This window comes from Xyrauchen texanus, chromosome 8, assembly GCF_025860055.1.
Source record: "Xyrauchen texanus isolate HMW12.3.18 chromosome 8, RBS_HiC_50CHRs, whole genome shotgun sequence".
NCBI lineage: Eukaryota > Metazoa > Chordata > Actinopteri > Cypriniformes > Catostomidae > Xyrauchen > Xyrauchen texanus.
The window spans coordinates 9,147,156-9,162,870 of NC_068283.1; the positions used below are offsets into that span (position 1 = coordinate 9,147,156).

General features: G+C 40.3%; 2 protein-coding genes across 5 annotated transcripts; one reads left to right on the plus strand and one right to left on the minus strand.

The window, feature by feature from the left end:
- Nucleotides 1-172: 172 nt before the first annotated feature.
- Nucleotides 173-12,118, plus strand: LOC127647661 (protein SCO1 homolog, mitochondrial-like). 4 transcript variants are annotated; one of them, XM_052132060.1, is made up of 8 exons: nucleotides 173-317; nucleotides 674-787; nucleotides 3,661-3,769; nucleotides 10,536-10,626; nucleotides 10,744-10,941; nucleotides 11,239-11,331; nucleotides 11,426-11,541; nucleotides 11,711-12,118. In XM_052132060.1, exons 4-8 carry the CDS (start codon nucleotides 10,596-10,598, stop codon nucleotides 11,843-11,845), a joined length of 573 nt encoding a protein of 190 aa, XP_051988020.1. In that variant the 5' UTR covers nucleotides 173-317; nucleotides 674-787; nucleotides 3,661-3,769; nucleotides 10,536-10,595; the 3' UTR covers nucleotides 11,846-12,118. The 4 variants fall into 4 exon arrangements, with proteins under 4 accessions (XP_051988020.1, XP_051988018.1, XP_051988021.1 ...); XM_052132058.1 differs by lacking the exon at nucleotides 3,661-3,769 and having other exon boundaries at nucleotides 179-317; XM_052132061.1 differs by lacking the exons at nucleotides 173-317; nucleotides 674-787; nucleotides 3,661-3,769 and adding an exon at nucleotides 8,993-9,038.
- On the minus strand, nucleotides 7,236-8,806 carry LOC127647659 (uncharacterized). The gene has a single exon (XM_052132056.1). It carries the CDS (start codon nucleotides 8,342-8,344, stop codon nucleotides 7,277-7,279), a length of 1,068 nt encoding a protein of 355 aa, XP_051988016.1. The 5' UTR covers nucleotides 8,345-8,806; the 3' UTR covers nucleotides 7,236-7,276.
- Nucleotides 12,119-15,715: the final 3,597 nt, after the last annotated feature.

The following is a 15,715-nucleotide window of genomic DNA, read 5'->3' on the forward strand; positions in this document are numbered from 1 at the left end:
ACAAAGAATCGCAAGCAAGTCTACGTCACTTCCGCTATCCACTTCTCAGTGTCAGTTTGATAACGGTCATCCTGCTTTCACTATGCTATTCAAATTTTAACAGCTGATTCAGGGTCAGTAATTTGTATGCGACGCAGTCAGGTTGTGTAAACGGACAGTCACTTCCGCGTTGAACAGGCATGATGTTAACTGCGAGGACTATGAGTTTAACAGCAGTGAGAAGTGTATGGAATTTGACATGTCCGATGTTTAGACCTGTGTGTGTCAGTAAATGTTATAATACACGAAGTTCAGTGCTTTCACAGACCAACACACTGGTAGGTTCATTCAGTCAGTCTACACAAATATGAAATATGCATCACACGGTTTAATACAAATCATTTAAGTATGATTGAAAGTTAAGAAATGTAGGTGTCGTCTCATTTTTGTATTTATTTTCCCTGAATATATCTGTGTATTTTAATTCATTAATTATGTATCCCTGCTCATGCTCTGTATATTGCTTTGTTCCATGTTAATTGTTCTGCATTGATTTATAAATAACAAGGACACTGGCATATTCCTAATAGAAGTTCTGTAAAATGTGTACCATAATTGAAATACATGGTGTATGTGCATCTGATGTAGCATGACATTTTCAGTTATTGTACTGTGTATGACCCTGTTTCTTCAGTTTAAGACATGCAGGACCACAACATGTGTGTCCCCTGTGAAAATACAGACTCTGTCCACTCTCCCTCCACCACCCTCATCTGGCCAGGACAAATCCAGCAACAGGAAGACTGGTGTAAGCGTCCTTAAACATAGAACACACATGTGCGTCAAAAATGGCCCAGCGTCTAGTTTTTAAGATATCATTTTTGACACTAAGTGGTCTTTTGATCTGCCACTCCAAGTATTCCTCAATTGTGTCTTCTAACATGTGAAGTTACTTCTTTTTTATACATTTTTTTTTTAAAGTAAATTTGTATCACTACCCCTAGAATGCACATGTAGTCCCTATTTAACCCATATGTGTTTCCTATGGGATTCAATATCCATAACACAATTTTTTGTGTTATATTTTTTTGTCATATAATTAAATATACAGCTCTGGAGATCATCAGTTTCTCTGGATTTGCTATTTATGGGTATGTGTTTGAGTAAAAATATATATATTTTTTTCTTCTATATGTCATTTAGAGCATTTATTTAAAGAAAATGACAACTAGTCAAAATAACAAAAAATATGCAGTGTTTGCATCCTAATGCAATGAAAACAAGTTCATTTTCATTTATAAACAGCACACTGCTAATGTTTTAATTTGGGAAGAGTTCAGAAATCAATATTTAGTGGAATAACTCTTGATTTTCAGTGACAGTTTTCATGCATCTTGGCATGCTCTCTACCAGTCTTTCACATTGCTGTTGGGTGACTTTATGCCAATCCTGGTGCAAACATTCAAGCAGCTCGTCTTTGTTTGATGGATTGTGGTCATCCATCTTCCTCTTGATCACATTCCAGAGGTTTTCAATGGAGTTCAGGTCTGGAGATTGGGCTGGCCATGACAGGGTCTTGACTTGGTGGTCCTCCATCCACACATTGATTGACCTGTCTGTGTGGCATGAATCATTGTCCTGCTGGGGGAAAAAAAACATTCCACAGAGTTTGGGAACATTGTCAGAGCAGAAGGAAGCAAACTTTCTTCCAGAATAACCTTGAATGTGGCTTGATACATGTGACCTTAACAAAGATGAATCTGCCCGATTCCAGCCTTGCTGAAGCACCCCATCAGGATCATCAACAAATCCTCCACCAAATTTCACAGTGGGTGCGAGACACTGTGGCGTTAAGGCCTCTCCAGGTCTCTGTGTAACCATTAGATGACCAGCTGGAGGAGTGTCATAAAGTCACCCAACAGCAATGTGAAAGACTGGTAGAGAGCATGCCAAGACTGAAAATCAGGGTTATTCCACCAAATATTGATTTCTGAACTCTAAGTTAAAACATTAGCATTTTTTTGTTTAAAAAATGAACATGAACTTTTTTCTTTTTTTTCTTGGCATTATTCAAGGTCTGAAAACACGGCAAATGCTCTAAATGACAATATTTTATTTGGAATTTGGGAGAAATGTTGTATATAATGTATATTTTACTCAGACACATTCCTATAAATAGTAAATCTAGAGAAACTGATAATTATGCAATAGGCTCTTATTTTTTTTCCAGAGCTGTATGTCAAATACCATGTTAACATTTATATTTATGTGTAGTTTGCAAGTATAGAAAGTTGTCATTCAGCTGATGATTTTATCCAAAGTGCTTTACAGAGCATTGCAACCAGAGGTCAGATGACTAGTACATTACAACCAGAGGTCAGATGAATAGTACATGGCGAGGGCACAATGGTTAAAACTCCTGGACCACTTCTTTGTGTATTTGAACATGCAACTTTTTTTTTTTGTACGCCTCACCACTCCAAACGCCAAATATATCTACATGTCATACAGCATTATAGAGTACATAAGGTTGTCATTTTACAAGTTTATAACAATTTTTTTTTTTTTATGTGTTTATGTGGGAAGAGTTGTTGAGACATTGCACATTTTACCACAAAATGTGGAAATGGCCCATATCTTTGTTATACACTCTTTTTTACAGTTGCACCCAAAACTCTTACTCTATTTTTCAAGTGTCTGAAACTATTCAGAATTTAATCAAATAAATACATTTGAATTGCCTGTTAGAGTAATTAGTTTTATAATGCATAAGCATCTAGAATTCACCGGGGTCTTTTTTGACCCACAAATCTTTTCTAAGGCCCACAATGCATAGCTGGCTTTAATATGTATATTTTAAGACACTGTGGCAAAAACCATATGATAAAATACAATTGTGTGGTAAATTAGCATTATTAAATCTAAATTGTAATGATATGATGTCAGATTTGATTTTTAAAGGATCCGTCTAATGTCATGGTTAGGCCAGTGTATTGTTCTGAATCAATAAAAACGATACACAAAATATTATTTGAATATTAATATTAAGCTTTTGGATTTATTGCTTCTTTGACAGAAATGTTTTTCTCCCAAAACTTACAGTAAGCCATTCAGGATGTAGGGAAGTGAGTTTTGATGGCCCAATTCCTGGACGTGGTATGGTCCAAGATGGAAAAAATAAAAATGATGGCCCAACTCGCAAATGCACTATGGCGCAAAATGATGGTTTATTTATATAGAGGTGAACCTTATTTACAAGCGAGTCCCAAACTGTACAAAAATGATCAACTCTTCCACCGGCAAAAATATCTTAACTAAACAAAATAAATAAAATAAACAAAAAACTGTAAACACGTATCCACAATACCCGGTTTCACACAGCAAAACATTATTTGATTTGTTCGTGGCACCACAACTGAATGAACCCTGAATGAATATTCAGCCACTCTTTTATACTGTTGGCTCCTCCCCTATTGGAGCCAACCATTTACCAAAGACCAGGGGGAATATTAAATTTCACAGTGCTTAAGTACTACATAAACTCGCACTAATAAACAGTAAACATAAATATATACCCATAAAATACATACCATCATCACATAATATACTTTTAAGACATAAATTACCTATAGACACAAAACATTTCCCAAATCACATGACACATAATATCCTCCGTTTCAGGTGACGCCATTATTGCGGAGACGTGACAGTGCGCTATAAATAGCCCTCGATACCAACAATCACGTTTAATCTGTCTCTTTCACACCCGGAATCAACTCATGATGAACAGGTAAATCTATTTGAACGTATATGTATGCGTGTGTATGCGATGTGAGTTTATTGTATCAGGACGATGGGTACTTTGAGTTTGAATGAACAAGTGCTATGTGTCTCGTGTGCACCCGGACCATAGCGGTAACAGAGGAGCGGCAAATTTGAACGTGTGTGTGTGTGTGTGTGTGTGTGTGTGTGTGTTGCAGATCCAGCGCCAAACTGCCATCAGATTAGGTCTCCTTCTTTACACTACCTTCTCCCTCTCCAAGCTGCGTACTGCTTGGGTACCGAGACAGGTAGTCAGCAATCACATTCCTCCTCCCAGGTATGTGACGAACATTGTAGCGGAAAGGTTGGAGAGCTAAGTACCATCGAGTAACTCTGGCATTGTTGTCCTTCATAGCATTGATCCAGCTTAGGGCTCAATGGTCCGTCTCCAGGTCAAACTCTCTCCCAAGCAGGTAATACCGGAGGCTATCAAGGGACCATTTAATGGCAAGACACTCCTTTTCGATTGTAGAGTATCTTGCCTCTCTAGGCAGCAGCTTACGACTGAGGAACACCACTGGCTTCTCCTCCCCAGCAATCACTTAGGCCAGGACCGCTCCTAATCCTGTTGCAGAAGCATCAACCTGGACCACAAACCGCTGAGAGAAGTCAGGTATCTGGAGGACTGAACTGGAACAGATCCTTTCCTTGAGAGATCTAAAAGCCAACTCACAGTCCTCCGTCCATGGTAAGGGATTCCGTACTGCCTTAGCCAACAAGTTGGTCAATGGGGTAGCAATAGAGGCGAATTCTGGGATGAACCGCCTGTACCATCCCACCAGACCCAAGAAGGATCTAACTTCTTTCTTTGTTCTTGGTGGTGGGCTGCGATGAATTGCCTCTACCTTGCTGACTTGGGGTTTCAATTGTCAATTACCTAATAGGTATCCTAAATAACAGGCTTCTCGTTGTGCCCATCTGCATTTTCCCACGTTCAGAGTCAAACCTGCTCTCTGTATTCTTTCCAGAGTTTGCTTGAGTTGATGGATGTGGTCGTTCCAGGTGTTACTGAAGATGACCACATCATCCAAGTATGCAGCTGAACACTCCTCCCCACCTTGTAGGACTCGATCCATCATCCTCTGGAACGTTGCTGGGGCTCCATGCAATCCGAAGGGCAAGACAGTGAACTGGAATAATCCAAGGGGAGTCTTAAATGCAGTGTAGGGTCGAGATGCTGGGTCAAGGGGCACTTGCCAGTAACCTTTACAAAGATCAAGAGTGGTGATGAACTGGGCTCGGCCGATCCTTTCCAACAATTCATCCACTCGGGGCATCGGGTATGCATCAAACTTGGATTGGCTGTTCAATTTACGGAAGTCGATGCAGATGCGAAGTGTATGGTCCTTCTTGGGCACGATGACTATTGGGCTGCTCCATTCACTTGCAGAGGGTTCGATGATGCCCAGTTGTATCATTGTCTCAATTTCAGTTTTTAAAGGGGTTATAAGGCGCTCAGGGATGCGATATGGCCGCTGTCTCGATGGCGTAGGGTCATTTAAGTGGATGGTGTGTTGGGCTACATCCGTCCGTCCAGGCCTTTGACAAAGCAGATCTGGAAACTGATATAGAAGATGTTGCAGGTCAGACCTTTCAGGATCTTGTAGATGGGTAAAATCCAGTGGTGAGGTCTGCCTCTGAACTTGAGCTTCACAGTCCTCATCCTCCACCTCCACTTTCCTGACCATCAACACAGTTTTAGCCTCCACACTGGCCTGCTCCTTCCACTCTTTTAATAAGTTTACATGGTACGTCTGTCTTTCCTTCCCTTTATCTGGGTGGTGCACTTCATACGTTAGCGGACCCATTTTCCGGCAGATGGTGTAGGGTCCCTGCCACTTCGCCAGTAGTTTGTTGGTTGAAGAAGGTAGCAACAGTAGTACTTTTTGTCCTGACTGATATTGGCGAAGCCTGGCCTTCTGATCGTACCACCTTTTCTGGTTTTGTTGAGCCTGTTTCAGGTTAACCTTGGCTTCGTCCCTGTAACGCTCCAGTCGTTCTCTCGTCTCCAGAACATAACTCAGGATACCCTTTTCTTGAGGTTTGGAGGCAGGTACCTCCCAGCTCTTCCTCAGCAAATCAAGAGGTCCCTGCACCTGCCATCCATACAGCAACTCAAATGGAGAGAATCCTGTCGAAGCTTGTGGCACTTCCCTGTAAGCGAAGAGCAGAAAGGGTAGCCATCTATCCCAATCTCGCCCCGTATCCGCAACAAACTTCCTTAGCATCCCTTTCAGTGTTCTGTTGAAGCGCTCCACAAGGCCATCTGTCTGTGGATGGTATGGACTAGTCTTGATGCCGGAGATGCCCAACTGGTGATGAAACTGTGCCATTAGACGTGAAGTAAAGTTAGTCCCCTGGTCAGTAAGAATTTCGTCAGGAATACCTACATGGGAGAACAACTGGACAAGGGCATGGATAATCTTTGGTGTTGTGATGGTTCACAGAGGGAATGCTTCTGGGTACCTGGTAGCGTAGTCACTAATGACAAGGATGTACTGGTATCCTGCCTTGCTCCTCTCTATTGGGCCCACAATGTCCAGGGCGATCCGTCGGAAGGGTTCGCTGATGATTGGTAGTGGCTGTAATGGATTCCTGTCCTGTTGGCGAACTGCACTGGTCTTCTGACAGACTGGACAAGTAGTACAGTGTGCATGTATGTCAGTGTACATAGTGGGCCAATAAAAGCGTGCCCTTATACGAGTGTATGTCTTGTGGTGACCTAGATGCCCGGTCCATGGAACAGCGTGTGCTATGTGCATAACAAGATTGTGACAGCATGTAGGCAACACTAAACGTTTCACATCATCTGTTTGCACATACAAAATCCCATTGTCAATGACATACTGTTCTTTATACACATTAGACACACAGTTCCCCTCTGCTTTATCAAACAATGGTTGCAAAGACAGATCTTTTCTTTGCAAATCCCCAATGTTCTCTGGAATCTGCCAATTGCTTACTACCAAACCCTCAGTATTAACTTCTGGGTCTGGACTACCTAAATATTTGGATGCACGCCGCTGTCGGCGTGACTTTCTGGGGCCCTTAGTCCCACCTTGAATCAGACTATAGTGCAAGTCTGGTAAGGGCTGCAACCCAGCCTTAGCTTTGGCCCGTGTTACAACAGGACATGATAGGCGTGCTTCTGCCTTATCACCATCAGAGTTCATTGTACCTTGCAGTAAATCAGGCAATATAGGCAAATCTTTCCCTAAAATCATGTCAGTAGGTAACGATTCAACAACTGCAACCTTGAGTAAATACATTTGTTCATAAACACATACATTCACCACAGTACTTGGGTAACTTTTCACATCCCCATGTACACATTGTATGTCAATGGTGTCATCAAAACACATGTTTGCAGCATGACATGATTTCAACAAAGAAATGGCACTTCCAGTGTCCAACAACGCTCTCACAGATTGTCCATCAACAGTCACAGTCATTATGTTCTGAGAGTCACACACATTTATATCCTCAGTGTCCTCCTCTCTAGGAACATAGCAGTAACCCGTGAGTTTAGCTTTACGGATGGGACACACAGTGGCTTTGTGCCCTGGCTGTTGACAGTAATAACAATTAATTCCTTGTCTGTGCCTGTTTTTGATTCAATTGTATCCATATACTGTCTTTGTGAAGTGGTTTTAGCGTTACCTCGTGGTGGTTGAGACCGTTGACTTCCCCGATGAGCATTTCCATATTGCTGCGCCAACCTTGCTGCTGCCAGTCCGCTGGTAGGCTCGTGCTCCTTAACCCACATGCGGCTGTCATATGGCAACACTCGCAACAGTTGTTCGAGGATAATCAATTCTCCAATCCCCTCCTTCGTGGACTGCTCTGGTCGAACCCACCGACGGTACAAGTTCTGAAGCCGGTGATACGTCTCAGTTGGGGATTCTCCCGCCGGTACTGCCGAAGCCCGGAAGCTCTGCCGATACGTCTCCGGTGAGATATAACATTTTTCAAGGAGAGCCTCCCGCAGCTCATCATACACCTCGGCTTGCTCCTCATCCATAGCCAGATAGGCCTCCAACGCTCTGCCTGTTAGCAATGGCACCAGCCTACAGCTCCACTCCTCCTCAGGCCATCTCCACGTCCGTGCCAGACGCTCAAAGCGGCGTAGAAAGTTTTCCATATCCTCGCCAGCTTGGAAGACTGACATTTGTGGCTCAGATCTTGGTGGTGGTGGTGGTGGTGACCTAGACCAGCCTGGCGTCGGAAGCTCCATTCGTGGACTCGCAGCACTGCTTCGTGTAGCCGCTGCCTGAACCGTCTGCTGCATGGATTCACGTATTCCTCGGAGTTCAGACAGATATCTCTCCTCCCTCTGTTGTTGAGCACCAAGGAATTCCCGCATTAACGCCACCATCGTCCCCCTCGTTGTGACAGTGCTGGGCTGAGGTGAACTGGCTCTTGGATATTCCTCTGTCTCCTCACCCTCCGATTCACCCAGTAAATCCAGTTCCGGATCCATTGTGCTCTGGCTCCCTTGTGAACGTGGTTTCCGCCCTCTCTGTGTCTTTTTACGAGTGGCCATCCCACTTCTGACACCAAACTGTAGGGAAGTGGGTTTTGGTGGCCCACTTCCTGGACGTGGTATGGTCCAAGATGGAAAAAATAAAAATGATGGCCCAACTCGCAAATGCACTATGGTGCAAAATGATGGTTTATTTATATAGAGGTGAACCTTATTTACAAGCGAGTCCCAAACTGTACAAAAATGATCAACTCTTCCACCGGCAAAAATATCTTAACTAAACAAAATAAATAAAATAAACAAAAAACTGTAAACACGTATCCACAATACCCGGTTTCACACAGCAAAACATTATTTGATTTGTTCGTGGCACCACAACTGAATGAACCCTGAATGAATATTCAGCCACTCTTTTATACTGTTGGCTCCTCCCCTATTGGAGCCAACCATTTACCAAAGACCAGGGGGGATATTAAATTTCACAGTGCTTAAGTACTACATAAACTCGCACTAATAAACAGTAAACATAAATATATACCCATAAAATACATACCAACATCACATAATATACTTATAAGACATAAATGACCTATAGACACAAAAACATTTCCCAAATCACATGACACATAGTATCCTCCGTTTCGGGTGACGCCATTATTGCGGAGACGTGACAGTGCGCTATACATAGCCCTCGATACCAACAATCACGTTTAATCTGTCTCATTCACACCCGGAATCAACTCATGATGAACAGGTAAATCTATTTGAACGTATATGTATGCGTGTGTATGCGATATGAGTTTATTGTATCAGGACGATGGGTACTTTGAGTTTGAATGAACAAGTGCTATGTGTCTCGTGTGCACCCGGACCATAGCGGTAACAGAGGAGCGGCAAATTTGAACGTGTTTGTGTGTGCGTGTTTTTGTGATTTACGAGGACAATTTTGTAAGTTACAAATTAGTAATTACAAGGGTATTATGCTATAAATGTGATTTATGAGGACATTTCTAGTGTCCCCATAATTCAAATCGCTTAAAAATCATACTAAACAATGTTTTATTGAAAATGTGAAAATGCAGAAGGTTTTCTGTGAGGGTTAGGTTTAGGGGCTGTGTTAGGTTTAGAGGATAGGTTTAAAAGTCACTATAGTTTGTACAGTATAAAAGTCATTATGTCTATGGAAAGTCCTCATAATGATAGGTAGACCAACGCGCGTGTGTGTGTGTGTGTGTGTGTGTGTGTGTGTGTGTGTGTGTGTGTGTGTGTCAGATCCAGCGCCAAACTGCCATCAGATTAGGTCTCCTTCTTTACACAGGACAGTAATTGCAGGGACAGAGATAGGACATTGGGATTTAAGGAATATAAATTTATGTCATCATTTACTCACACTCATGTTGTACCAAACCAGAATATCTTTTTTTTTTTTTTTTTTTTTTGGAACACAAAAGGAAATTTTAGACAGAATTATAGCCTCAATCACTGCTCACTTTCATTGTATGAAAAAAAGATGCAATGAACGTGAATGGTGACTGAGGCTATCAGAATAGTTCACCCCAAACTGAAAATTATCTCATCATTTACTCACCCTCATGCCATCCCAGATGTGTTTGACTCTCTTTCATGGGCTGTATGCAAACAAATATTTTTAGAAGAATATTTCAGCTCTTTTAGTCCTCACAATGGAAGTGAATGGGGACCAAAAATCACATAAAGGTAGCATAGAAGTAATCTATATGACTCATAGTGGTTTAATCCATGTCTTCAGAAGCGATATGATAGGTGTGGGTGAGAAACAGATTCATATTTCTTTATTCTTTTTTATTATATATTCTTCTCCCTGCAGTCACCTAAATCATCACCAAAAACACAAGAAGAAGAAAGGAAAAGTGGAGATTTACAGTAAAAAGGATTTAAATAGTGATGTGTTTCTCACCCACATCTATCATATCACTTCTGAAGACATGGATTCAACCACTGGAGTTATATGGATTACTTCTATGCTACCTTTATGTGATATTTAGAGTTCAAAATGTTTGGTCACTTACATTTTGAGGACCTACAGAGCTGAAATATTTTTTTTTTAAATCTTAATTTGTGTTCAGCAGAAGAAAGAAAGTCATATGCATCTTGGATGATATGAGGGTGAGTAAATTATGAGAGAATTTACTTTTTAGGGTGAACTATTCTTTTAACTTTCTGACTAACATCTTGGAATTGTGGAACATATGATACTGTCTCTTTGCCACAGCCAGTTACATGGAAATCACTTGCTATTTCATTTGCACTGGGAGGAGGTCTTCTTCTCGGGATGAAATACTTCAAGAGAGAAAAAGAGGAAAGTAAGCACAGTTTATTTATGCATCTGAACAACAACTGCTATTGGTCAAGCTTCACTTCATTTCAAGTGGCAGTCAGCTATTACTACTGTAAGCATTTGTGTGTCTTTGGTTTTCTAGTGATTGAAAGAGAAAGAACCAAGTCGATAGGAAAACCAGCGCTTGGAGGTCCATTCTCACTTGTGGACCACAACAATAAACCCACAAAGAGTGAAGATTTCCTCGGTCAGTGGGTGCTGATCTATTTTGGTTTCACACACTGTCCAGACATCTGTCCTGATGAACTGGAGAAAATGATTGAGGTTGTAGATGAGATTGGTAATGTATCATTTCATTTTTTTAAGTGAATAGTTCCCCCAAAATTCATTTGAATCCTTCTAAACCTTTACCCAGTTTCGAGCGATTTAATCATTTAAAATAATTGTGTAATAATATTATTATATATTACATAATTTATAATATAATAAAAATACAATATATTTATACACAATAATAATTTTGGAAATGGTTCTTGTTATTTTAAAATGATTATTATTTAAGATGACAATGTCTAGTAACTGGATTTCATTTATTTGCGAAACGTGGTAATGATAGTTTTGTACATATCTGACACAGATAGAATTAAGACACTCCCAGATTTAACACCGATTCTCATCACAATTGATCCTGATAGAGACACACCGGAGGCCATGTCTGCATATGTCAAAGGTAAGCAAAGAACCAGAGGAGTTGATCATTTTATTACTCCTGAAGTGATTATATGATTTCTTCATAATTCATGTTTTCAATTTCTTGCATGCAGAGTTTTCCCCCAAGCTGATCGGCTTGACAGGCACAGTTGCCCAAATTGACCAAGTGTCCAGAGCCTACAGAGTGTACTACAGCCAGGGCCCAAAGGATGAAGACAACGACTACATAGTAAGCTTTAAGTGTCCTCAATCATGCAGTTTGATTTGTAAAAAACACTTTAGGCACTTAACTGCAAAATACACCTATAAATTAAAAACTGTCAGTAAGATATGCATTTCTTCAAGCAATTGTAATGAGTCATTTTTATGTTTATCAGCATCTTTCGCATTAAATACAGGTTGATCACACCATTATAATGTACCTGGTGGGGCCTGATGGGCAATTTCTGGAGTATTTTGGACAAAACAAGAAAACTCCTGAGATCTCGGCATCCATTGCATCCCACATGAGGAAGTACAAACATGGAAAATAAACTTTTTTGGCACTTAACCTCTCGGTGAAGATGTTGAGAGGTCAACGGACACAGCATTGCTCTACATGATGTCTCAGACTGAAGGAAATGCTTTAATTTCTATGAAAAATAGTTTAGATGTATTTAAAGTGCAACTCTGATTTGGGAAACCGAGCATTTGTGCATCATTCTCCATTTAACTGCAGTACTTTTCAATCACAGCACTTTACAATCATTGAACTTTGTATTTAATTTCTGTAAATAGTAAATGATTTTCAAAGGCTTCAAGTTCAATAAAGGACAATGTTGTGTTTTTCATCATTGCAATTCAATGTTGATGCATGGTGTGGCACCATTGTGTGTAAAAATCAAAATTATGCTGAAGGAATATAATGCATTTGAATAATGAGTGTATTTATTATGGATGTTGTTACATCATTAGTTGCTTCCTTATTTCTCTCATGGAGACACCTCTTATCTTCTCCTTTTATTGATGCAAGAGACATCATGCATGAGTGTACTTTAGAGTAAGTAACTTGTATAGTAGCAGTATATTACAGTAATTATAACTCATTTATAGTTACCTACTGTAAATATAGCCGCACCTATGACAACTTCTACATCAATTAGCCCTGGTCTCCCTATATTCAAATTATCTTTTAAAATATATTCTTTGAAAATAATAACATATTTTATTTCGTTAGGGAAGAGGAGAAGCTATAATAGGCAGAAACATGGGTCGAAAAGAGAAATTACTGGTTATGTCAATAAGGAGTCAAACTTTGGATTGGACAAAAGTCACATAATGCAGGCTGAATTGTTTTATTTTGACAAAACATGGTGTACCCATGGATGGGGAGCACATGTACAGCATGTTTTTCAGAGCTTATTAACTGAAACAATTGAAAAAACACATTATGTAACAAAACAAAGGGGAGCACACAATCACTGCTTTTGGCTCTTTAGCTGCAATAAGACATCACATTAGCACACAGTAAGGCTTAAATCTAAAGTCAACTGTACTGATCATTTTTAAGGTCAACTCTGACCACATCATCTATACATCATATCTTATAATAATTTAACTGAGAACTTCACTTATACATTTATTTTTTGTCTTTGTTGTCACTGTTGCTGTGATTAAGGACAAAAATGAAATATCATGTCAAGAACTCTTTTAATATGATTATTTAAGTGTTTAATCCACTACACATTGTTTAAAAGCGGCCTCTAGATGGGTTCTACCCATATAAATTGCCTACATTTTTAAAGGTGAAACTCTGGCTGATATGAGTTTTATTTAAGAGCCTTAATTATATTTATGTGACATTTTTCAGCCTAAAGAACAATGCAAATAAATGTTGGTAAGTTTAAAATAGGCTTCAATAAAACTGTAGAATAAAACAAGAATGAGGATTCTTCCACAAGAATGTTTCTTCTTAAAATCTCGTATCTGATTGGCTAACTTAACTAATGGCTCTGATTGGCAAACTTTTATATATATATAAGAAAAAAAAGCCACTTTTGAAACAGAAAAACAAAAAGAAAAGGTTAGAGTGGGAAAAGAAACACAGACATTGGACAACAGATAATTGGAAAAGAGTGTTATGGATCTTAACACCATTGAGCTTTTGTGGGATCAGCTAGACTGTAAGGTGCGTGATAAGTTCCAGACAAGACAGACACTTCTATGGCAAGTGCTACAATCAGGTCTAAGCATAACTAACTGGTAATCAGAAGGACGCTGGTTCGAGCCCCACAGCCACCACCATTGTGTCCTTGAGCAAGGCACTTAACTTCAGGTTGCTCCGGGGGGATTGTCCCTGTAAGAAGGGCTCTGTAAGTCGCTTTGGATAAAAGCGTCTGACAAATGCATAAATGTAAATGTAAGTGTACTTTCGCCAAGATTCTGATGTGCGGATCGACTGGACACTTTACTATCCCATAATGCCACGGAAGTGTGGAGAATTTAAAAGAATGGTGCCATTTTCCACAGCCCTTTCTCTCTTCCATGTCACGCAATCTATTGCTAAATGATACTTTCAGTTTGATATTTGGTTTGTAAATGGCAGCTGGATCATATCGGACCACAAATCATCTGTCCAGCACAGAATCAGGCTTTCCTCCTGAATTTTAATCAACATCAACAGGTAACAACCACATTCTCCAGAAACCGTATCATCCTGTTACACTTCCTAGATTCAATTTGTGAATACACTCTATTTGAAGTGTCCTAGGACTTGTCTCACAGATAAGGTATTGTCCTGGACAAAATATTTTAGCATCTAAGCTGTTTTATGGTGGCCTAACTGTTGTGTTATTTATCTCATTAAGACATTACATTCTATGATGTCCATAGGGTGTTCTATTCATTGTGAAATACGCTACTGCATTGGTGGTTAGCTGTTAAATCGTTCACTGCTTAACCCCTCCTCCACCCTCACACATTATAAAAATATACCCAGCAGGAAGAGCAATGTCTGTTAAAAACAATTGACATTTTGTTAGAATTTGAAGACTGAGGTCATCATACCATTCATAGAATACCAAATATGAATGCAATGACTAAAGTTATTGGACACTTCAATTCTCATCAAAATTATTTTTTGCTGTATAGGGAAATCCTAGAATGTCCTCTTTTCAAGAATGTAACAACTCTGTATTATGGAACAAAAAGAGTTCGTTAGTTTGTGTTTCTATAAATTAATTTAATTTAAAAAAAATCTAAATCGACTGGTAAAAGTGAAGTGTGTGACGATACAATCACTGTTAATTCTAGCCATGATTTGTGTGTCAGTAGATGAAAATTGCTAATAATACTTGCATTCCTTATAATTTAACGGCACGTACATTCAAATCCTGATGAGAACCACATTTTCTATGCTTAAAACTTCTTATGAATGTGCTGTATTTGTTTATATCACTGGCTTGAAAAGGAATTAAATATATAATAGGAATTAATGATGGTGAATTAAAACCTCAGAATTAAATTGCACTTGACCCAGCCCATTAGTGCTTTGTGCAAAAAAATGTTGTCAAATTAACTTGGGCATGCTTGCTCGAAAATACCAAAACTGCATTGCCATGTCCATTGACTTTGCACTTAGGACTAAGCGATAGTGCTCTTAAAACAGGCCCTAAGAATCTTTAACACTGTTGATGCATTTAACTATTTTTACACTAGAATGGTTTTATTTAGTTCTGTTGTATTATTTTGTTTACTGTGTGACACAAATGTCTCGGTTACTGTCGTAACCTCCGTTCCCTGTTGGAGGGAACGAGATGTTGTGTCGATGTAGTGACACTAGTGGTCTCTCTTGAGAGCCTCGGTTACCTCTTATCTTTGAGAAAAGGCCAATAAGAATTGGCGAACAGAATTTTTTATTTCCCTCCTCCGGACATACGGGTATAAAAGGAGGGAATAGTGCCTCTGTTCAGACAGGTTTTGAGCTGAGGAGCTGAGAGAAAGGTCCCGGACCACAACAGTGTTGTGGCAAGCGGGACAAGCCTGTCCGAGTGCATGCGCTGTGACCTTCGTGGCCCGCAGTTCCTGAAGCACATTGGGACTAGGACTACCCAAGTGCAGATCTCTTAGCCCTTTGGCCTGGTGGACTTGCAGGAGGACCGTAGCGTGCAGGGCGGAGGCGGCCTGTCCAGCGGCGCTGTAGGCCTTGGTCTCCAGAGACGTCAACCTACAGGCCTCGGAGGGGAGTGATGGTCGATCCCGCCAGGTGGTGGCGTTTTGCGGGCACAGGCGCACCGCAACTGCCTTATCCTGCTGGGGAGTTCCGTGTACCCATGGACCGCCCACTGTCAAGGGTAGTGAGAGCGGACAAGCGAGGGAGTCGGTTTTGGGTAGTGAAAGGTGCCCTCGACGACTTCGTCAGCTCA